The sequence below is a fragment of the Heterodontus francisci genome, chromosome 10 (assembly GCF_036365525.1).
Source record: "Heterodontus francisci isolate sHetFra1 chromosome 10, sHetFra1.hap1, whole genome shotgun sequence".
Taxonomy (NCBI): domain Eukaryota; kingdom Metazoa; phylum Chordata; class Chondrichthyes; order Heterodontiformes; family Heterodontidae; genus Heterodontus; species Heterodontus francisci.
This window is the reverse complement of record NC_090380.1, coordinates 16,877,875-16,900,813: the sequence shown is the minus strand read 5'-3', so window position 1 is coordinate 16,900,813 and position 22,939 is coordinate 16,877,875. Positions and strand designations below refer to the sequence as shown.

Here is a 22,939-nt window from a genome sequence, read left to right as displayed (position 1 = left end):
TGGTTAGCACCGCACAGCTCCAGCGACCCGGGTTCAATTCTGGGTACTGCCTGTGTGGAGTTTGCAAGTTCTCCCTGTGACCGCGTGGGTTTTCGCCGGGTGCTCTGGTTTCCTCCCACAGCCAAAGACTTGCAGGTTGATAGGTAAATTGGTCATTATAAATTGCCCCTAGTATAGGTAGGGGAATTGTGGGGATGTGGTAGGAATATGGGATTAATGTAGGATTAGTATAAATGGGTGGTTGTTGGTCGGCACAGACTCATTGGGCCGAAGGGCCTGGTTCAGTGCTGTATCTCTAAATAAAAAATAAATAAAGACATCCAATTTGGACAATGAAGTCTCAGGCAAATTCCAAATCAACGGATTACAAATTTAGTACTTGTTTTCTTGTATTAGTGGTGTAATAAGGATTTCAATCCTAGTTTTTGCACATCCTTTCTCTACACATGTTTGAAGAGTAGGGGGAAAGAGACATCTTCTGAATCAGTCTGGACAGTTTCAGTGCAGTTCCAGAGTAGAAGAGAGAGAGGGAGATTTGTGAGCTACTAGTTTGAGATGGGGCCTGAATTTATTTTATGGAAGCATCATTTGTTCTTCTCTCTGATCATTTTAGGCATTTCAAGTTTTGAGGTCCACTATGGACAGACAGCTCCTGTTGAAAACCAATGCAGTTTGACCAAGATATTCCCGATGGGGAGTCACTGGGCATTCAAAGTTTATGGCACTGCTTAAAATCATTATAAAACACTCACTTGCCTTTCAGCTGAAAACTGACCATAATGAGCATGACTTCGGCTCAGGAAATCACCAGGGAGGGTGGCTTCACCCAGAATGTGCCTGGCTGCAAGGTCTCGCTGTTCCTCGTGTTGGCAGGCCACACTGCAGCAAGAAGTTGAAGTTCTCACTGCAGCCAACGAACTAGCTAAGTTCGCATTTCTCAGCGCAGTCAGCAGTGAATACTGCCACTTCGCCACTGACTGCAAAATCCAGGCCATCAGTTGGGTTTAATTTCGATCAGAGAAAGTCACCCTTTTTCTGATGTTGAGGAGTCTATTATTTTAACAATATTTACCAAACACGTTGATTTATTTTTAAAGTATTAAATGAGAGGTTAGAAAATTCAAAATAGTAAAAGGATGGTAGAAGCAGATTCACTTGTAACTTTTTAAAAGGGAACTGGCTATATACTTGAAAAGCAAAAAGAAACACTGCAGGGCTATGGGGGAAAAGAACAGGGGAGGGATGAACTGGATAGTTCTTTCAAAGAGCTAGTACAGACATGATCGTCAAAATGGCCTCCTTTTGTGTTGTATGATCCTATGAATTTCTGAATTTCATTACTCAAAGGGCAGTTGGAGTTTCGAGTTCTCAGGCACAGACTGGTAAAGCAGAGTTCGTCAATCCTTTTAGCAGTAAGTTGCTTGAAAAAGAGGAAATATTACAAAGAATGGAAAGTCAGCATGAGAGTGGTATTAGACTAGGTTCAAGTGGAGAAAAAGGGACTAATACAGATTTGATAGGCCAAATGGTCTGTTTATGTGCTGTGGCATTTGATATTGCTTTAGTGCAGGGAAAAATAAAACACACTCACTTACTGCTTATACCCTAATGACCATTAGGATTGTTAGATTTGGGGGAAGGGTTCGCCCCAAATTTGGAAGGAAATTTGGTCTCGAGATGAAATTTTGGGAGAATTTTTCTGAAACATTCTTGGTGATGGGGGAGGTGATATGAACAGCGAATGTCTGCCGTGCATTGTTCAAGAAATCAGTTAGAGTACCTTGGAAATATGTTCCACTTCAAACAAGTCATGTGGCACTGAGTAAGGTATTAGCCAGCTCATAAGTGAACACTTTCATGTATGGCTAGACAGTAGTTCACTTAGAGCTTGTACACCTAGAACCAATAAACCAAGAGACCGTTGCCTTAGATGCTGGGTCATGAAGATCAGCCGACAGTGCAGTCATGTGGATTGGCAGTCAAGAATACTGCATTTTAATTTAATATTTAGCTGCAAGGACTGCATGGAAAACAGAAAGTCTGTCCATCATTCATCAGGCAAAACCAAGCAGTATTTCCCTTTAAGGCGAACTAATTTTTCCTTTGGTACATATACACCCAATTTTGAGCTGCCCACCATTCTCCAGTTCCCACCAATGCACAGCTATTTCTCTCCAAGGAGAATTGTTTTTGTCTCTTCTGTTCTGTGGTTTCAAATAGGTATTTTGACTAAAATCTTTTAGTGTGGTTCACTATTTCACATCATGAGTTTTCAATGGCAGACATTTTTGATACTCCTCAATCCAGGTAATCTAAAGTGCTCTTACTTCTGTTTTAAAAACAGCAAACATCTAAAGCCTATTTCGATTCTGATATATACGGAGGAATCTTAGAAATACAAAGGGAGCAGCAACAGAGGCAATTACCCTGAGGCATCAGGGATCTCAGGTGACCACAGTTATACAGCAAACTGTTAAGTTGTCAGAATCTCAGTATTTCATTGACATGATTGCAGTCAGTCCATACAAAGCTCTTGGCATCCTGCCAAAGATTAGAATCTCATTGAAAACTTACTTTCTTCATGTTCGCACCCAGTTTAGGATAAGGTGGTTTGTTCACCCGACTCCAGTCCACTGGAACCTTGATTTTTTCATAGAGTTGCAGAATCACCAAGGCATCCTCCAGGTCACTGCAACAAAACGGTTTGTAAAGAATTAAATCATTTCCACAGTAACAAATGATTTGCCAATATTGAAATATGAGAGAGCTGCAGTCAAAGAACAAAGAACAGTACAGCACAGGAACAGGCCATTCAGCCCTCCAAGCCTGCGCCGATCTTGATGCCAGCCTAACCTAAAGCCTTCTGCACTTCCGGGCTCCGTATCCCTCTATTCCCATCCTATTCATGTATTTGTCAAGATGCCTCTTTAATGTCGCTGTCATACCTGCTTCCACCACCTACCCCGGCAACAGGTTCCAGGCACTCACCACCCTCTGTGTAAAGAACTTGCCTCGCACATCCCCTCTAAACTTTGCTCCCCTCACCTTAAACCTATGTCCCCTAGTAACTGACTCTTCCACCCTGGGAAAAAACTTCTGACTATCCACTCTGTCCATGCCGCTTGTAACTTTGTAAACCTCTATCATGTCGCCCCTCCACCTCCGTCGTTCCAGTGAAAACAATCCGAGTTTATCCAACCTCTCCTCATAGCTAATGCCCTCCAGACCAGGCAACATCCTGGTAACCTCTTCTGTACCCTCTCCAAAGCCTCCACGTCCTTCTGGTAGTGTGGCGACCAGAATTGCACGCAATATTCTAAGTGTGGCCTAACTAAGGTTCTGTACAGCTGCAGCATGACTTGCCTATTTTTATACTCTATGCCCCGACCAATGAAGGCAAGCATGCCGTATGCCTTCTTGACTACCTTATCCACCTGCGTTGCCACTTGCAGTGATCTGTGGACCTGTACGCCCAGATCTCTCTGCCTGTCAATACTCCTAAGGGTTCTGCCATTTACTGTATACTTCCCACCTGCATTAGACCTTCCAAAATGCATTACCTCACATTTGTCCGGATTAAACTCCATCTGCCATTTCTCCGCCCAAGTCTCCAACCGATCTATATCCTGCTGTATCCTCTGACAATCCTCATCACTGTCCGCAACTCCACCAACCTTTGTGTCGTCCGCAAACTTACTAATCAGACCAGCTACATTTTCCTCCAAATCATTTATATATACTACAAACAGCAAAGGTCCCAGCACTGATCCCTGCGGAACACCACTAGTCACATCCCTCCATTCAGAAAAGCACCCTTCCACTGCTACCCTCTGTCTTCTATGACCGAACCAGTTCTGTATCCATCTTGCCAGCTCCCCTCTGATCCCATGTGACTTCACCTTTTGTATCAGTCTGCCATGAGGGACCTTATCAAAGGCTTTACTGATGTCCACATAGATAACATCCACTGCCCTTCCTTCATCAATCATCTTCGTCACTTCCTCAAAAAACTCAATCAAGTTAGTGAGACATGACCTCCCCTTCACAAAACTATGCTGCCTCTCGCTATTAAGTTCCTGTCCCGAAGAATCCTCTCTAATAATTTCCCTACCACTGACTTAAGGCTCACCGGCCTATAATTTCCTGGATTATCCTCGCTACCCTTCTTAAACAAAGGAACAACATTGGCTATTCTCCAGTCCTCTGGGACCTCACCTGTAGCCAATGAGGATGCAAAGATTTCTGTCAAGGCCCCAGCAATTTCTTCCCTTGCCTCCCTCAATATTCTGGGGTAGATCCCATCAGGCCCTGGGGACTTATCTACCTTAATGCTTTGCAAGACACCCAACACCTCCTCCTTTTTGATAATGAGATGACTGAGACTATCTACACTCCCTTCCCTAGGCTCATCATCCACCAAGTCCTTCTCCTTGGTGAATACTGATGCAAAGTACTCATTTAGTACCTCGCCTATTTCCTCTGGCTCCACACATAGATTCCCTTCTCTGTCCTTGAGTGGGCCAACCCTTTCCCTGGTTACCCTCTTGCTCTTTATATACGTATAAAAAGCCTTGGGATTTTCCTTAATCCTGTTTGCTAATGACTTTTCATAACCCCTTTTAGCCCTCCTGACTCCTTGCTTAAGTTCCTTCCAACTGTCTTTATATTCCTCAAGGGATTTGTCTGTTCCTAGCCTTCCAGCCCTTATGAATGCTTCCTTTTACTTTTTGACGAGGCTCACAATATCCCGCGTTATCCAAGGTTCCCGAAACTTGCCAAACTTATCCTTCTTCCTCACAGGAATATGCTGGTCCTGGATTCTAATCAACTGACGTTTGAAAGACTCCCACATGTCAGATGTTGATTTACCCTCAAACAGCCGCCCCCAATCTAAATTCTTCAGCTCCTGCCTAATATGGTTATAATTAGCCTTCCCCCGAGGACTACTCTTATCCTTATCCACAAGTACCTTAAAACTTATGGAATTATGGTCACTGTTTCCCTACTGAAACTTCGACCACCTGGCCGGGCTCATTCCCCAATACCAGGTCCAGTACGGCCCCATCCCTAGTTGGACTATCTACGTATTGTTTCAAGAAGCCCTCCTGGATGCTCCTTACAAATTCTGCCCCATCCAAGCCCCTAGCACTAAGTGAGTCCCAGTCAATATAGGGGAAGTTAAAATCACCCACCACTACAACCCTGTTACCTTTACATCTTTCCAAAATCTGTCTACATATCTGCTCCTCTACCTCCCGCTGGTTGTTGGGAGGACTGTAGTAAACCCCCAACATCATGACTGCACCCTTCCTATTCCTGAGCTCCACCCATATTGCCTTGCTGCATGACCCCCTCCGAGGTGTCCTCCCGCAGTACAGCTGTGATATTCTCCTTAACCAGTAATGCAACTCCCCCACCCCTTTTACATCTCCCTCTATCCCGCCTGAAGCTTCTAAATCCTGGAACATTTAGCTGCCAATCCTGTCCTTCCATCAACCAAGTCTCTGTAATAGCAACATCATAGAGCTTGGATTAGTACTTGGAACTAAGTTCATCTGCCTTACCTGTTATACTTCTTACATTGAAACAAATGCACTTCAGACCACCAGTCCCGCTGTGCTCCGCAACATCTCCCTGCCTGCTCTTCCTCTTAGTCTTACTGGCCTTATTTACTAGTTCCCCTTCATTTATTTCACTTGCTGTCCTACTGTTCTGGTTCCCACCCCCCTGCCACACAGTCATAAATAACTTATTTGCAGACCAGTCTTCTATATAATGGAAAAAAATATGAATTGAACATTCAAACTGTGTGTTCAAAACAGCTCAGGTTGGAGGTGCAATTATGGATCCTGACTGGACCCAGATCCGTTAACTGTGTTTTCAGATCCAGAGACTGCTTTGGGTTGCATGCAGACCAAGAAATTGCTTTGACGTGTATTCAGACACAGAGACTGGTGCATGTTTTAAAACAGGAAATAGGTGAAATTCACAGAAGGTTGATTGGCATCACAAAGGGGAAAAGACACATTAACCTCATATAGGAACTTTGGTAGTTGGGATCACAGAGGTAGCAGGCTACAACACAATGCTCTTCCCAGAATTCAAACCTGGTGCAAATCAACAACTAATAATTAAATTTTTTTAACATAGTAAACCTGAGAGCAAAGAAAAACATTCAACTGTCAAAATGCACCAACGGGGCATACCTGTATTGGCAGATTTACACAAGCTTGTTTACATGACCCATTCCTTAATCAAAAGTTTAATAGTCTCAACCTGCTACATTTTAAATTGATTTAAAAGACTGGTAAATATTAAATAAATATGTTTGACATGTTCTCACTAATTGCACTAGTATTCATTTATAGGTTAACAGTATTTTTTGGATTAATAGTTTAGAGTCTACCTTTGGAAAGCAGACATTTGGTGCAGTTTGTTTTATATCTAATTGGCTGAGAGAGATTTAGCATACACCCTGAAATCTGATTCATACCCTGCCTGCTAATGTTAAACAATTGTAACTGTGAAAGGGAAGAATTTGATTCAAACAGTGCACTGGTACCATCTAATGGTGGTACTGCAGAATTACAGTACCATAACACAAAGCACTTACTTATTAATTAATTTATGCTTCCACCTCAACTGCAAATTGTACGGTTATGTAAAGATTTCTTAATCTATTAATTCTTCAGGAAGTTTCAAACAGTATTAACATTAAATGCAATTTACTTAATATGCTGTTATCAGTCAGAGATTAACCCATTTCAAATAAACAGGTTAACTAACACCTACCTACAAGTAGCAAAAGGAACCAGTGGAGAATGAGCTACACAGAGCATTCATAACCTGAACTTCAATTGAAAAGCACACCGACTGTGTTCAGTCTGCAACTGATTTCTAGGTGGCAGCTGTGGCTCAGTGGTAGCACTCACCTCGGAGTCAGAAGGTTGTGGGTTCAAGTCTCAACGTAGAGATACGAGGACATTATCCAGGCATATCCACTGCATTGCTGGAGGTGCTGTCTTTGAGATGAGACATTAACCTGAGGTTTGTTTTCCGTCTCAGGTAGATGTAACAGATCCCATGACACTATTAAGAGGAACAGCAAGGAAGTTCTCCCTGGTGTCCTGGCCAACATTTATCCCTCATGCAACATCACTAAAACAGATTATCTGGTTATTATCACACTGCTGTTTGTGGGAGCTTGTTGTGCCCAAATCGGTTGCTGTGCTTCCTAAATTACAATTGTGACTACACTTCAAAAGTATTTCATTGGTTGTAAAGTGCTTTAGGATGTCCTGAAGTTGTACTATTACAATTTATAATGAAGACTGCCTTGGAGCTCTCAGCATGGAAGAAGCTGCAATTGGCTGCACAGCCACACTTGCAAAGTATTCACATGTGATCGAGCTGTATGGCCATGACATTCAATTATTGAGACTGAGGCATGTGCCTCTGGATTCACTTGGTTCGTGTTCTGAGGTGGGCAGTGCAGATGGAGCAGTAAAATCTGAGCATAACGCTGGAGGTGGGGTGGGGGGCAGGGGGGTATTCTCATTCTTTTCAGTTTCCCTCACCTGTACAAATGGTTCACACGAGGAGTCACACCAAGTGAGTTCATCCAGTTTCTAAATGTCCTTTCCTCTCTTGTTTCACCTATAGGTTTAAAAAAAATGGTTAATTTGTCTGAATGATTCATAGAAAGTTATTGAAACAGGTCGGAAGTACAATTAGTTACTGAATCATGCAAATACAGTAGCTATAATTCTTGTGCTGACATTGCGATTAAAGAAAGATGGTGGATAAGGGAGTGTCTATGGACATTGTCTGTATGAACAGGCATTTGATAAGGTTCCACATAAGAAATTAGCAAAGGTTAAAGCACACAGAATTGGAGGGAAGCTTGTGACACAGGAGATAAAAAGTAAGGGTCCCACTCTGATTACATAGGAAGAAATAGGAGCAGGAGTAGACCTTTTGGACCCTCAAGCCTGCTCCACCATTCAATACAATCATGGCTGATCGGCAGGATGTGACGAGTGATGTTCCAGAGGGATCTACTCTGAGGCCTCAGCTTTTACCATATACATTAATGACTTGGATGAAGAAATGAGAGTTGTAATTCAAATTTTCAGATGACACTAAGTTAGGAAACATAGCAAGGAATTTACAAAGGGACATAAGAGTAAGTGAGTGGACAAAACAATGGCAGATGGAGTTAGGTCACATCTTAACCTTCTCAGCTCAAGTGAGAAAAGCCCTCATTTACTCAAAGCTGTTGTTATAACTGTAGCCCTGCCCACCCCCACCCTGCTACCCAACCCCCAATCTCTGATAACATATTCATGTATCTAGGTTGTGTATTTCGCAGGGCATTTCTAACCTTTCTGTAACAGGGTGCCCGAAACTGTGCAGAATACTCCAACGGCAAACAAGATAGAACATTGGCTTCAATTTTTCTTGGCAATATTTACATTAATTTGATAGAACAAATTATGAAAAATTACACACCTTTGTACTGACTGATTCTATGACAGTAATACCATTTCCATGTTTCCACCAATAGCCTGGCCTCTTGGTTGCTGAATTAGCACAAGAGTAAATTTACCAATCGCTGTACTTCCAGTTGGAAGCCTCACTCGAAGGGAGCAGAGGTGTTGGCCAGGCGACAGCATGTAGCGTTGATTCTCTGACCCATACACCCATTAACTCAGGCTCACTGTTGGGAATGCAGATATAGTAAGTTTGTCCTACAACAAGGGGCACCAGAGCAGGAGCTGCTATCTATCAATGGGATCTCAGACTGAACTAACCACATTGTTCATAGTTGGAGGGATTTTGCCCACTCAGAAGCATTTTAATTTTCTCAGAAGCTTACCCTCCAGTAGGCTCCAGTCTATGTCCTGGTTCTCAGGCTTCTGAAGAGCTGGATATTTGTTGAACAAATTTGCAACAAATGCCAAGTTTAGCTTGGGGTTTCCACGAACGACATCTGTTGCTGTGACAAACTGTCTGCAGCCAAGCCTATCGGCCTGTTGAAGCATTGACTCTGCGCGTTTCAGATCATCATTTTCCTGTACAAGTAAATGAAGCAATCAGGAGAACAACTCATCGCCCACCTTCCCCTACGAAAAGTCAACATCTTCGTTAATACTTTAGTGTTAAACTCCCATTGATACTATTTTGGTGCAGTTGTCAATTCATTTAAATGTTAAAAAAGTAAAAACAAGAACTTCTAATCAAACCTGTTAATCAATGTTACACAGAAATAACCCGTTAACTACTGTGTTACACGGAGAAATTAACCTGCTAACTAAGAGTAATTAAACCCATTAACCAATGCATTACATAGGGGAAGTTAAACCCACTAGTCAGTGTGTTACACAACGGAAGTTAAATTCATTAATCAGTCTAGTACATGGAGGAATTACATTTCTATTAACTTCTAATCAATTAACTCATTGATTAATGCAGTAACACTGGAATTAAACCCATTGAGCTAGTATGTTACAAAGTGGAAGTGAAACATGATAACAAGTGTGTTACGCAGGGGAGGTTAAATCCGTTAAGCAGTGTGCTATGCAGAGCAAATAAATTCCCGTTAACTCTTAAGTCGCCTTTAAGTCTTTTAATAGATATAACCGATCTTTGATTAAACTAAATGTTATTTTTCACCATTTTGGAGAAATGTAACATGACAAGATGCATTGTACAAACAGGTCAGGGAAGGCTACAAGTTTTAGTACCTACATTAATACCAGACATATCAACTGGAATCGGAGGTTGTCCCTCTTCATCACCTTTTGGTGCGATTTGATTGAGGAGGTGGTAGTAAGCTTTTGAATCCTGCGGAATTAGTGAGAAGACTTAGAAACTGGCATATTCATTACAAAAATAGGTAGAACACACTGAAAGAATGCTGCTATTACTACATAGTTCTCATTGATTCTGAAAGAAAGTCCAAATCCTGCACGCAAGATACAGGATAAATGAAAATAAGCGAAAGCTAATTTAATTGATCAACTACATTACCTTTAGGCACATTAAATCCACCTAACCCAATACATTAAAAACTATTTGAACAGATACCTTCATCAAGTTACAGAAGTCAGTCAGCTTTTGAGGTCGGCCATATGACAACAGTCCAGAAACACAAGACATCCAAGAGGCAGCATTAAGAATTCAAACAAAGAGTAGAGGAAAGTAAAACTGGACAGGATTTCGCATTCGAGGGAGACACATCAAGGGTAAAACATTCAAGGTACCATTACTGCTAGCTGCAGCACAACAGTAAAGATATGCTTCCAGTCATGTGCTAATTGCCTCCTCTAATAATTGCTACTTGGCAATGCAGACAAATTGTAGTTTCATGAAGCTTCATAGGGTATAGTGGTGCAGTGATGATGTTACTGAATGAATAATCCAGAGATAACAAATTCACTCCCTGCACGGCAGTTTGAGAATTTGACATCAGTTTTAAAGTTTGGAAATCAAAAGTTGGTGTCAGTAAAACTGACCATGAAGCTGTTGGAATGTATTAAAAATACAAATGGTTCACGAATCCTGGAGAGAAGGAAACCTGGCGTCCTTATCCAGTCTGACCTATATGTGGCTCCAGTCCCACACTATTTCAGCTATCTCTTAACTGCCCTGTGAAGTGGGTCCAGCTAACCAATCTGTTGTATCAAACTGCTATTAATGGTTCAAGAAGAGGGCTCACCACAACCTTCTCAGGACAACTAGGGATAGGCAATAAAACCTGGTCCTGCCAGCAATGCCCACATCTCGAGAATGAAGGTGAATAAAAAAGTTTAACTTTGTATCATTTATGGCAATAAAAGTATTTAGCAGTTCTTTTTTCTTTGTAATATTCCCCTTTTATATTATTGACATTTTTCTCCTAGCACTATTTTTATGCAATGTCCAAAATATTTAAAACAATTGATGCTGGACTTGGTTGTAGCAGCCTCGCCTCTTGAGTCAGAGGCTTTGGGTTCAAGCTCCACTCTAGGACTTAAGTAGTAATCCAGGCTGACATTTTAATGTTGAGGGAACGCTGCATCATTGGAAGTGCTGTCTTTCAGATGAGACATTTAGCAGAGTTCAGGTGGTTGCAAGAAATCCCATGGCCCCACTTGAAGAGTAGTAGGGAGGTCTTGCAGTAGCCTGGCCAACAGTATTCACTCAACCAAATCAAAAACAGATTGTCTGGCCATTCATCTCAGTGGCTGTTTGTGGGATCACAAAATGGCTGCGCTTGCCCAGGAGAATAATTCATTTTCTGAGAAGCACTCTGGGACATCCTACAGACATGAAAGTGATTGCATGCAAGATCTTCCACATGAATGGTGAATGCAGCTCAACATATAAATAATAAATTTCTCTTTTTCTTTGCATATTTCTATCAAGGGGTAGATATAACCATGGAGAACTAGAGTTCAATAATTTCAGAGCATGACGGGCCCCCCTTTTTATTTTTAGTTATTATTTCTTTTTTATAATTCATTTGTTTTATTTTAGTTTGTTTCATCATTCATTTTTTTTACCATGTGCCTACCCAGTTTTTTTGATGTTTGTGCTTTGGGCCAGGGCTGTTCATTTTTCTGTCAATTAACTCTCTCTGCACTAACGCTTTGTCTTTCAGCACACCATTAACATACCATTTGCCTTTGCTCCATGACCTTCTGGGCAGTAATTCTCTGTGACCCTCTGTCCTATCAACACCTTGCCTTTTGTTAGCTCTTGCCCCACCCCTGTTTTATTTGCTTAAAACCAAATACATTTCTAATATTTGCCAGTTCTAATGAAGGGTCACTGACCTGAAAAGTTAACTCTGCTTCTCTCTCTCCACAGATGCTGCCAGACCTGCTGAGTATTTCCAGCATTTCTTGTTTTTATTTTAGAACTAGAGGCTCGTTAGATTCATTGTGCCAAGAACTGGGATACTCGGGCTCAAGTCCTAGTTTCTGGTGTCCCTTTGGATGTTGAGCTCCAGTGTAAGGCAGAATGTTAGAAACTGCTCAGCCCCCAGTATCTTACAAAAAAACATAGAAAATAGGAGCAGGAGTAGGCCATTCGGCCCTTCGAGCCTGCTCCGCCATTCATTATGATCATGGCTGATCATCCAACCTGTTCCCGCTTTCGCCCCATACCCTTTGATCCCATTGGACCCAAGAGCTATGTCTAACTCCTTCTTGAAAACATACAATGTTTTGGCCTCAACTGCTTTCTGTGGTAGCGAATTCCACAGGCTCACCATTCTCTGAGTGAAGAAATTTCTCATCTCAGTCCTGAAAGGTTTACCCCTGGTTCTGGAATCCCCCACCATCAGGAACATCCTTCCTGCATCTACCCGGTCAAGTCCTGTTAGAATTTTATAGGTTTCTATGAGATCCCCCCCTCACTCTTCTGAACCTCAGCGAATATAATTCTAACCGACTCAATCTCCCTCTCGTACGTCAGTCCTGCCATCCCAGGAATCAGTCTGGTAAACCTTCGCTCCCTCTATAGCAAGAAAATCCTTCCTCAGATAAGGAGACCAAAACTGCACACAATATTCCAGGTGTGGCCTCACCAAGGCCCTGTATAATTGCAGCAAGACATCCCTGCTCCTGGACTCGAATCCTCTCGCTATGAAGGCCAACATACCATTTGACTTTTTTACCGCCTATTGCACCTGCATGCTTACCTTCAGCAACTGGTGTACGAGAACACCCAGGTCTCGTTGCATATTTCCCTCTCTCAGTTTATAGCCATTCAGATAATAATCTGCCTTCCTGTTTTTGCTCCCAAAGTGGATAACCTCACATTTATCCACATTATACTGCATCTGCCATGCATTATCCCATTCAGTCAACTTATCCAAATCACTCTGAAGCCTCTCTGCATCCTCCTCACAACTCACCCTCCCACTCACTTTTGTGTCATCTGCAAATTTGGAGATATTACATTTATTTCCCTCATCTAAATCATTAATGTATATTGTGAATAGCTGGGTTCCTAGCACCGATCCCTGTAGTACCCCACTAGTCACTGCCTGCCATTCGGAAAAAGACCCGTTTATCCCTACTGTTTGTTTCCTGTCCGCCAACCAATTTTCTATCCATCGCAATACACTACCCCCAATCCCATGTGCTTTAATTTTACACACTAATCTCTTACGTGGGACTTTGTCGAAAGCCTTCTGAACGCCCAAATAAACCACATCCACTGGCTCCCCCTCATCTACTCTACTAGTTACATCCTCAAAGAATTCTAGTAGATTTGTCAAGCATGATTGCCCTTTCATAAATCCATGCTGACTCTGCCCGATTCTACCACCGTTCTCCAAGTGCTCTGCTATAAAATCTTTGATAATAGATTCTAGAACTTTCCCACTACCGATGTTAGGCTAACTGGTTTCTCTCGACCTCCCTTTTTAAATAGTGGGGTTACATTAGCTACCCTCCAATCTGTAGGAACTGTTCCAGAGTCTATAGAATCTTGGAAGAGGACCAACAATGCATCCACTATTTCTACGGCCACTTCCTTAAGTACTCTGGGATGCATACTATCAGGTCCTGGGGATTTATCGGCCTTCAATCCCATCAATTTCCCCAACACCATTTCTCTACTAATACTGATTTCCTTCAGTTCCTCTCTCTCACTAAGCCCTGTGCTCCCAAACATTTCTGGTATGATATTTGTGTCCTCCTTTGTGAAGACAGAACCAAAGTATGCATTTAGTTGGTCAGCCAGTTCTTTGTTCCCCATAATAAATTCCCCTGTTTCTGACTGTAAGGAACCTACATTTGTCTTCACCAATCTTTATCTCTTCACATACCCATAGAAACTTTTACAGTCAATTTTTATGTTCCCCGCAAGCTTGCTCTCGTACTCTATTTTCCCCTTCTTAATCAATCCCTTGGTCCTTCTTTGCTGAATTCTAAACTGCTCCCAATCCTCAGGTCTGTTGTTTTTTCTGGAAAATTTATATGCCTCTTCCTCGGATCTAATGCTATCTCTAATTTCCCTTGTAAGCCATGGTTTGGCTACCTTTCCCGTTTTACTTTCCCTCCAGACAGGGATAAATAATTGTTGCAGTTCATCCATGCGCTCTTTAAATGTTTGCCATTGCCTATCCACCATCATCCCTTTAAGTAACGTTTCCCAATCCATCAAAGCCAACTCGCGCCTCATACTTTCGTAGTTTCCTTTACTAAGATTCAGGACCCTAGTCTCAGAATCAATTACGTCACTCTCCATCTTGATGAAGAATTCTATCATATTATGGTCGCTCATCCCCAAGGGGTCTCGCACCACTAGATTGTCAATTTTTCCTCTCTCATTACACAATACCCAGTCTAGGATGGCCTGTTCTCTAGTTGATTCCTCAACATATTGGTCCAGAAAACCATCCCATATACACTCCAAGAATTCCTCCTCTACAGTATTGTGACTAATTTGATTTCCCCAATCTATATGCAGATTAAAGTCACCCATAATTACAGATGTTCCTTTATCGCATGCATCTCTAATTTCCTGTTTAATGCCATTCCCAACATCACCACTACAGTTTGGGGATATATATACAACTCCCACTTACGTTTTTTGCCCCTTAGTGTTTCGCAGCTCTACCCATAGATTCCACATCATCAGAGTTAATATCTTTTCTCACCATCTTAACAAGGAATGGTACAACACCACCAGCCAGACTGACCAATTCTCCTGGTCAAAGATGCCAAGGGTATAGGAAACCCAGATGTTACATGTTCCTGACAGCATTCTCCCTACTTTGATATAGTAAATTCAAACTCTGCTTTTTTTGTTGTTGTATCTAATAAACCATGAGAGAATGTCTTACATGCAGGCAGGTACAGATGTTTTGCTAACTATCAGAACAGGTTTATCAAAGATTGCATTAAAAACCAAGGGTGAGAAAAGTCCATTCAGCCCAATGCTCTGGTAGCAATTCTCCTGTCTTAGCATCCAAACTGCTTTTTATACATTCTTAATTCTTTAGTGTTGGCTACATGTGTATTCCAAACACTCATTAAGTGAAGAAGTTGTCTTAATATGTTTTACAATGATTTTTCACTAATTAGAACTTCTCTCTGTGCATGTACAATGGTCATGGGTAAGTTTTACCACTCATGGAGCAGAGTCTTACTCAACCAAGTTGGGGCAGTGGGGGAGGGGGGGGGTGGTGGGCGGGTGGTGGTATGGTGGTGCGGTGGGGCCACAGATTGGATAATCAGGCATGTAGGTCGATTCCCAATGATAATCGAGAGAGATTTGGAGGGCAGTGAATCAGAAGTGCTCATCTCCATGTTCAATTTGGTGATCTGCACCCCCGTTGAACAAGGCTCCATGTTAGGAGTGCTAACATAACATTTACTCCATGTTGCTACATTCGGGAAATCATTTTAACATTTGTACTGGGTTTGTCATTTGCCCATACATCTTGAACAATTTCACACAACATTTAGGGAGAAGATATCAGGGAACTGCAGGCAGTAGGGTTTACAGTGATCAGACTTACTTGATTTTCTTCAATGGATGACTAGTTTTTGTTTTAAAAAAAAGGAAAGATGTTACATTTACAGACAGACATTGTCTACTTTAGAAAAGTCTTCTCATGAATCAGCAGTGAGGCACTGCTCTAATGCACCAACGTGGTGCACCACAGAATCAGAATGCTCTCTTCCATCGGCCCCCTCTCCTTTAGGAATTCAGACATCAGCTGATCTGAGGAGGTCATGACAGATAATCTTGAAACCAACATCAGTTAAACAGGTTATCTGATCATCCTTCTCATTAATGTTTATGGGACCATGCTATGTACAAATTCACTATCATGTTTGCCTATATTAAAAAGTATTTCATTGGCTTTAGATGTTTTGGGATGTCTTTGAGGATGTGAAAGCTGCTATATAAATGCAAGTTCTATCCTTTCTAAAGAATTTAGGAGAAAATAATTTATAAAAGTAGGGTGCAATTGAATGATTTCTTTCAAGAACTGCTAAATTATTACAAAGGTTCAGGAAGGGGACTGTTAAAATACTGGTCGCTTTATCTTTTGCAACCAGTGGCAGCACCAAGTGTTGAACAAGTCTTGTATAGCATGGGCCAAGTGCAGAGTGAAAGCTGTCCTACTCTTCCCAGCAACATGGCTTATTACTAATGAGTGGAAGAATAAGCAAAGTATGCCTATGGTAATTGCACTACACCAGTCATCCGGAGAGCCTCTAACAGTCAAGACTGCCTGTGCAGTGAATTCCCCACCTAACACCATCACCACCAGGACTGTAGTGGTTCAGGATGAAGATCCACAATCATCTCCTCAGGAGAATTTGGGATGGGCAATAAATGTGACCTTGCCAGCATCACACACATATCCAGAGAACAAATTAAAAAAAAGTTCAGAGTTGTGGGCTCATATCCTATTAGGAACTGGATGGAGAATTCTCGAATATTTCTTTATACCAATGAGGTAGTTAAATTGCAGCCTTGTAAAAATCATATAAAGCATAATTCTATGAAAGAACATAAGCAGCCACCAGCCTCAATAAAAAATTTGGGTGGATCACATTCCAGTCAATTTAAAACAGCATAGACCATAAAGCCTATCTTCCATCAGCTTCTCTCATATAGTACATGAGATTGAAAAATACTAAACAATTTTCTTCTGAACTTGTCATTTGTACCTTGATATCAGTGCTGAAGTTGTTAACTTTTGGGCAGCCGGCACCTTCCAGATGGTAGTTAGCCCAACGTAGCAGCAGCTCCTCAGGGGACAGTTTCATCAGGTCCTCCAGATCTTCACCCTCCCGGAGCAGGGCAATCAGTGCTGAAAACAAACGCCTCTTGTAAATAACAGTGGCTGCTCCCTGTTACTAATAACTCATCAAGGTCAGCATTCTGTAGTGGTGATTTGATACAGACAAAAAGCAAAAAGGGGGTAACAGTGGTATACTTCCATCATTAATAATTATTGTACAGCATCGATTGCCAGCTCTGCGCGGGGGAGGTGGGGAGCAGAGGCTTATTTGCAGTTAGATAAAAAGTACAACTTCTATGATGTATCAGAACGCAATGTTACAACTGACAACTCTTTTTCCATGAACTCAACTTTGCTGAATGACAACTAGTTTCAAGCAATTACAAAATGATCAATTAAAAAACAGGCTTGGTGAACTGATACCTTGTAATCCCAACTTAATGGAGGTACAAGGGTCACTGATTAGACATTTTACAGGAGGAACTGAATTTGTCACCCAGTCTCTGATTCTTTCCACCCATTAATGCTATTGGTTATTGACCCCGTGCGGGCAGCTTATCAAAAAATCAAGGGAGCACTGCCCACAATTCGCATGAACGGGTGGAAAATCACGCACATTGTGGGACATCAATTTGTGTATTAAAGAGACCCAATGCTATCAATCAGCAGGCCCTTTGAAGATTGAATAGTGGCGTAAACAGGGCAGCAATACACACTCGAGCCGCTACTGCACTGTTCACGCATGGTGACCCAGGTTAAAATCTAACTCTAATTTATTGGTAATGGACATCCTCGTGGATAAAGATGTTATACAGGAGGTTATACAGGCTGTGCTCAAGCTACGTCTGAGAGAACGAAAGAAACATTCACGTAGATTTTTCACCCCTTGACTATGGCTGAGGAGGGAAATTAAAGAAAAGTTTTAATATTCATTCTCAGGGTGGATTCATAGACCAGGAAATTATAGACCTACTGGTCTAACATCCATTGTGGGCAAGTTATTAGAATCTGTCATTAGGGACAAATGGAGTTGGTGTGGCGCAGATTCATTAGAATGATACCAGGGCTAAAAGGTTTGAACTATGAGGGCAGGTTGCATAAATTAGGCTTGTATTCCCTTGAATAAAGAAGATTAAGGGTGAGCTAACTGAGATGTTTAAGACAATTAAAGGAGTTGACAGGATAGATAGCTTGAAACCATTTCCTCTGGTGGGAGAGTCCAGAACAAGGTTTTTGCCGGGTGCTCCAGTTTCCTCACAGCCAAAGACTTGCAGGTAGATAGGTAAATTGGCCATTATAAATTGCCCCTAATATAGGTAGGTGGTAGGGGAATATAGGGACAGGTGGGGATGTGGTAGGAATATGGGATTAGTGTAGGATTAGTATAAATGGGTGGTTGATGGTCAGTACAGACTCGGTGGGCCGAAGGGCCTGTTTCAGTGCTGTATCTCTAAATAAAGTAAATAAATAAAATAAAGGGAGCACAACCTTAAAATTACATCTAGGCCATTCAGAGGTGATGTCAGAAAGTACTTCTTCAAAGGGTAGTGGGAATCTGGAACTCTTCACCACCACGCCCTCACACCCCCCCCAACAAAAGAATTATGTTGAGTCAGGGGGTCAATTGAAAATGTCAAAACTGAGATTGATAGGTTTTTGTTAGGTAAAGGTATTAAGGGTTACGGAACCAAGTTGTTGGAGTTAAGATGCAGATCAGCCATGATTTAAATGAATGGCAGAATAGGCTTAAGAGACTAAATGGCTTACTCTTGCTCCTATGAGCTGAATAATTCTTGCCCTTTCTTCCTCAAGTCTTAATTAATCTTAAAACCAAAAATTGTGAGGGGTCTGATAGCTGCCTATCAAGAGATACAAGCACCTACCTTCATTTTTGCTCAGTTCGATGTCCGCAAACAGGCCAATTTTGATAACCTGCCACAAAAGACCTAACACAAGGTGAGGCTTCCCCTCTTTAAAATCCTCAGCACCGATATTAACAACATGGCACCCAATTGCTGAGGCAGAATTCAAAGCCAGATTCAAATTTTCCTGTAAAAATATGGAAGATTGGAAGCAATGGTAAACATCTGCAAGTGTAATGTTTAGGACAAAACAAAGTCACTGTGATGGCTAGCAATGTATTTGGTGTCAAAGGCAAGCACATCAACTCTGGTGTTAAAATGGCGTGCATGTTTTAACTAATTTAGCCAATGCATGTTGATCCCAGTACCTGTATAGTGAAAGGGGTGAGCTTCTTTTTGTTAATCGTCCTCTCATCGATGGTGTCAGGCACTGACAGATTGATCATTTTACTAGATTAAAATAGAAGTTAAACAAGAATGTTCAAAATGATTAAGATCCATGACAAAGAACCAGTAACCTGCAAAGCAAAGAAAATTGAAACAAACCAACCTCACAATAGGTTACCTTTTCAGAGGCAAGTACGAACAAGAGACAATTTGTTTTTTAAAAAAATCAGATATTAAATGGGATGTATAGTATTATCTTATTCATTCTTCCATTTTGGATCCCACAACACTATGAAGAATTTTCCAGTTATGACAGCAGATATGTGACTTGCTTCTAGGTTTCCATCAGCATCACTTGGATATGCCTCCCTGTTTCTGGATCTAGGAGAATTGATATCTTCATCGACCATGTTAATAGAGTCATAGAGTTATACAGCACAGAAACAGGCCCTTCGGCCCATCGTGTTTGTGCCAGCCATCAAGCACCTAACTATTCTAATCCCATTTTCCAGCACTTGGCCCGTAGCCTTGTATGCTATGGTGGTTCAAGTGCTCATCTAAATACTTCTTAAATGTTGTAAGGGTTCCTGCCTCTACCACCTCTTCAGGCAGTGTGTTCCAGATTCCAACCACCCTCTGAGTGAAAATTTGTTTCCTCAAATCCCCTCTAAACCTCCTGCCCCTTACCTTAAATCTATGCCCCCTGGTTATTGATCCCTCCACTCCTCAATGCCCCTCATAATTTTGTATACCTCAATCACGTCCCCCTCAGCCTTCTCTGCTCTGAGGAAAACAACTCTAGCCTTTTAGTCTCTCTTCATAGCTGAAATGCTCCAGCCCAGGCAACATCCTGGTGAATCTCCTCTGCACCCTCTCCAGTACAATCACATCCTTCCTATAGTGTGGTGCCCTGAACTGCACACAGCACTCCAGCTGTGGCCTAACTAGCATTTTATACAGCTCCATCATAACCTCCCTGCTCTTATATTCTATGCCTCATCTAATAAAGGCAAGTATTCCATATGCCTTCCTAACCACCTTAACTACCTGTACTACTGCCTTCAGTGATCTATGGACAAGCAAGGTCCTTCTGATCCTCTGAACTCCTTAGGGTCCTACCATCCATTGTATATTCCCTTGCCTTGTTAGTCCTCCCAAAATGCATCACCTCACACTTCTCAGGATTAAATTCCATTTGCCACTGCTCCGCCCATCTTACCAGCCCATCTATATCATCCTGTAATCTAAGGCTTTCCTCCTCACTATTTACGACACCACCAATATTCTTTCATTTTCCATGAGGACCTTTTCATCATCAGAAACCTGGCCAAACCCAATTTACTTCCGACAATGACGGTTTCACACTTAATGTATGTTTAATACCCAGTGATATTAGCTCAGCTGCAAACAGCACACTTCCCGAGTCTCCCCCCTGGGAAAAGGGAAACTCCGTTCACCGATGGACCTCTGTCTGAACCTGTAGTGCAGGTCATAGAGAGGAGAGGGGCTCTTTTCATGGCAATCGGAGTTGACTCCATCAAGGTCAGGCATCAAAATATCTAGCACAAAGTTGCTAGAAGTGGAGGTGAATGTTGTATCCTTCTGTCCCTATTGCCAGAACCGATGGGTCAGTCAGGGAACAGCTTCACAACTCACACCAAAATCACAATGCTAAACCAACATTCGGTAAAGGTAGTGGCAAAAGGAGAGATGTGAATTGTGAAACCACCTATGGCAAGCTGCTTTTAGTTGAAGAGTACAATTGCCAATAGCCCCTGACACATATGGGGCAACGGTTGAAATAAATGGCAGGCCTCCAGTTCCCTAAAGACAGGCGACTCCCTGGAAACAGAGAGGTAGGACATTGGTAAGAATTATGGACACTCACCGTCATTCATGCCATGCTTGCAGTGGTATGTATTACTCTATATTTGATTTGGCACCATGTGGCATGAATGTTAGATTACCTTGGAATAAGAAAGTGCTCCTTTGACTCATCTGTGCAGATATAAGGACCCTACATCGGTGTATCTGCCTTAGGCAAAACTATTTGTTAAACCTAAACATTTTGTTAGTTTTATGTTAAGATTGCTTACTATATATTAATGTAGGATTAGCATAAATGGGTGGTTGATGGTCGGCACAGACTCGGTGGGCCGAAGGGCCTGTTTTAGTGCTGTATCTCTCTATGACTCTAATATCAGAGCCAGAAGTGGGATACCACTGAGAGAAAACCCTGCTGTTTTGAGAAGCATCATGTTATCGACAGTTGAACCTTTCTAAGAGTAGCCAACCCTGAGATGGGGGTCCACAGTCCCATGAGGTATGTGCTGGCCTACATATGCTAAGCAGAGGACATCAGTGGCAAGTATTACAGTAACCAGACAGTACAATGATGACACAATGGTGGGCAGATCCGATCAACAAGGATGCACTGATTTGATCCAGTAACGTCAACCAAATTTCATCAAATGTGTCTCCCACATATCCCCTGAAAATGCAGGCATAGCTAGGACCCACATTTGTTCCCATAGTGACACCTTTTACTTGGAGGAAGAGAGTTTTTTTTTTTTAGTTCTTTCACGGGATGTGGGCATCACTGGCTAGGCCAGCATTTATTGCCCGTCCCTAATTGCCCTTGAGAATGTAGTGGTGAGCTGCCTTAGAGTCAGAGTCGTACAGCATAGAAACAGGCCCTACGGCCCACCGTGTCCATGCCGACCATAATGCCTATCTATACTAATCCCACCTGCCTTCATTAATTCCATATCCCTCTATGCCTTGCTCATTCAAGTACCTGTCCAGATGCCTCTTAAATGTCGCTACTGTTCCTGCCTCCACCACCTCCTCAGGCAGCTCATTCCAGATTCCCACTATTCTTTGTGTGAAAAATTTACCCCTTTGATCCCCTTTAAACCTCCTCCCTCTCACCTTAAATCTATGCCCTCTAATTTTAGTCACCCCTACCATGGGCAACAGACTCTGGCCATCTACCCTATCTATGCCTCTCATAATTTTCTATACCTCTATCATGTCCCCTCTCAGCCTCCTTCGCTCCAGGGAAAACAGACCCAGCCTATCCAATCTCTCTTTATAACTCAAGCCCTCCAAACCATGCAACATCCTTGTGAATCTTTTCTGCACCCTCTCTAGCTTAATCACATCTTTCCTGTACTGCCTTCTTGAACCGTTGCAGTCCTTGGGGTGTAGGTACACCCACAGTGCTGTTAGGAAGGGAGTTGCAGGATTTTGACCCAGTGACTGTGAAGGAACGCTGATATAGTTCCAAGTCAAGATAGTGTATGACTTGGAGGGGAACTTGCAGGTGTTGGTGTTCCCATGCATCTGCTGCCCTTGTCCTTCTAGGTGGTAGAGGTCATGGATTTGGAAGGTGCTGTTAAAAGCCTTGGTGAGTTGCTGCAGTGCATCTTGTAGATGGTACACACTGCTGCTACTGTGTGTCTGTGGTGCAGGGAGTGAATGTTGAAGGTGGTGGATGGGGTTCCAATCAAGCCGGCAGCTTTGTCCTGGAAGGTGGCAAGCTTAAGTGTTGTTGGAGCTGCACTCATCGCGGCAAGGGGAGACTATTCCATCACACTCCTGACTTGTGCCTTGTAGATGGTAGAAAGGCTTTGGGGAGTCAGGTGGTGAGTTACTCACTGCAGAATTCCTAGCCTCTGACCTGCTGTTGTAGCCACAGTACTTATATGGCTGGTTCTGTTCAGTGGTAACCCCCAGGATGTTGATAGTGGGGGAATCAGTGTTGGTATTGCCATTGAATGTCAAAGGGAGATGGTTAGATTTTCTCTTGTTGGAGATGGTCATTGCATGCCACTTGGGTGGCACGAATGTAACTAGTCACTTATCAGCCCAAGCCTGAATGTTCTCCAGGTCTTGCTGCACATCAATGCGGACTGCTTCAGTATGAGGA

The 22,939-nt window shown here is 42.3% G+C and overlaps 1 protein-coding gene across 1 annotated transcript in view; it reads right to left on the bottom strand.

The window, feature by feature from the left end:
- Positions 1 to 22,939, bottom strand: part of LOC137374314 (plastin-2-like) — a 72,601-nt gene that overhangs the window by 17,259 nt on the left and 32,403 nt on the right. Inside the window, exons 6-12 of the mRNA XM_068040170.1 lie at positions 18,990 to 19,071; positions 18,643 to 18,808; positions 16,686 to 16,828; positions 9,751 to 9,846; positions 8,879 to 9,074; positions 7,578 to 7,656; positions 2,575 to 2,689 (exon numbers count right to left, since the gene is read on the bottom strand). Of these exons, the coding sequence (XP_067896271.1) occupies positions 2,575 to 2,689; positions 7,578 to 7,656; positions 8,879 to 9,074; positions 9,751 to 9,846; positions 16,686 to 16,828; positions 18,643 to 18,808; positions 18,990 to 19,071 (877 nt within the window). The remainder of the gene's footprint in view (positions 1 to 2,574; positions 2,690 to 7,577; positions 7,657 to 8,878; positions 9,075 to 9,750; positions 9,847 to 16,685; positions 16,829 to 18,642; positions 18,809 to 18,989; positions 19,072 to 22,939) is intronic.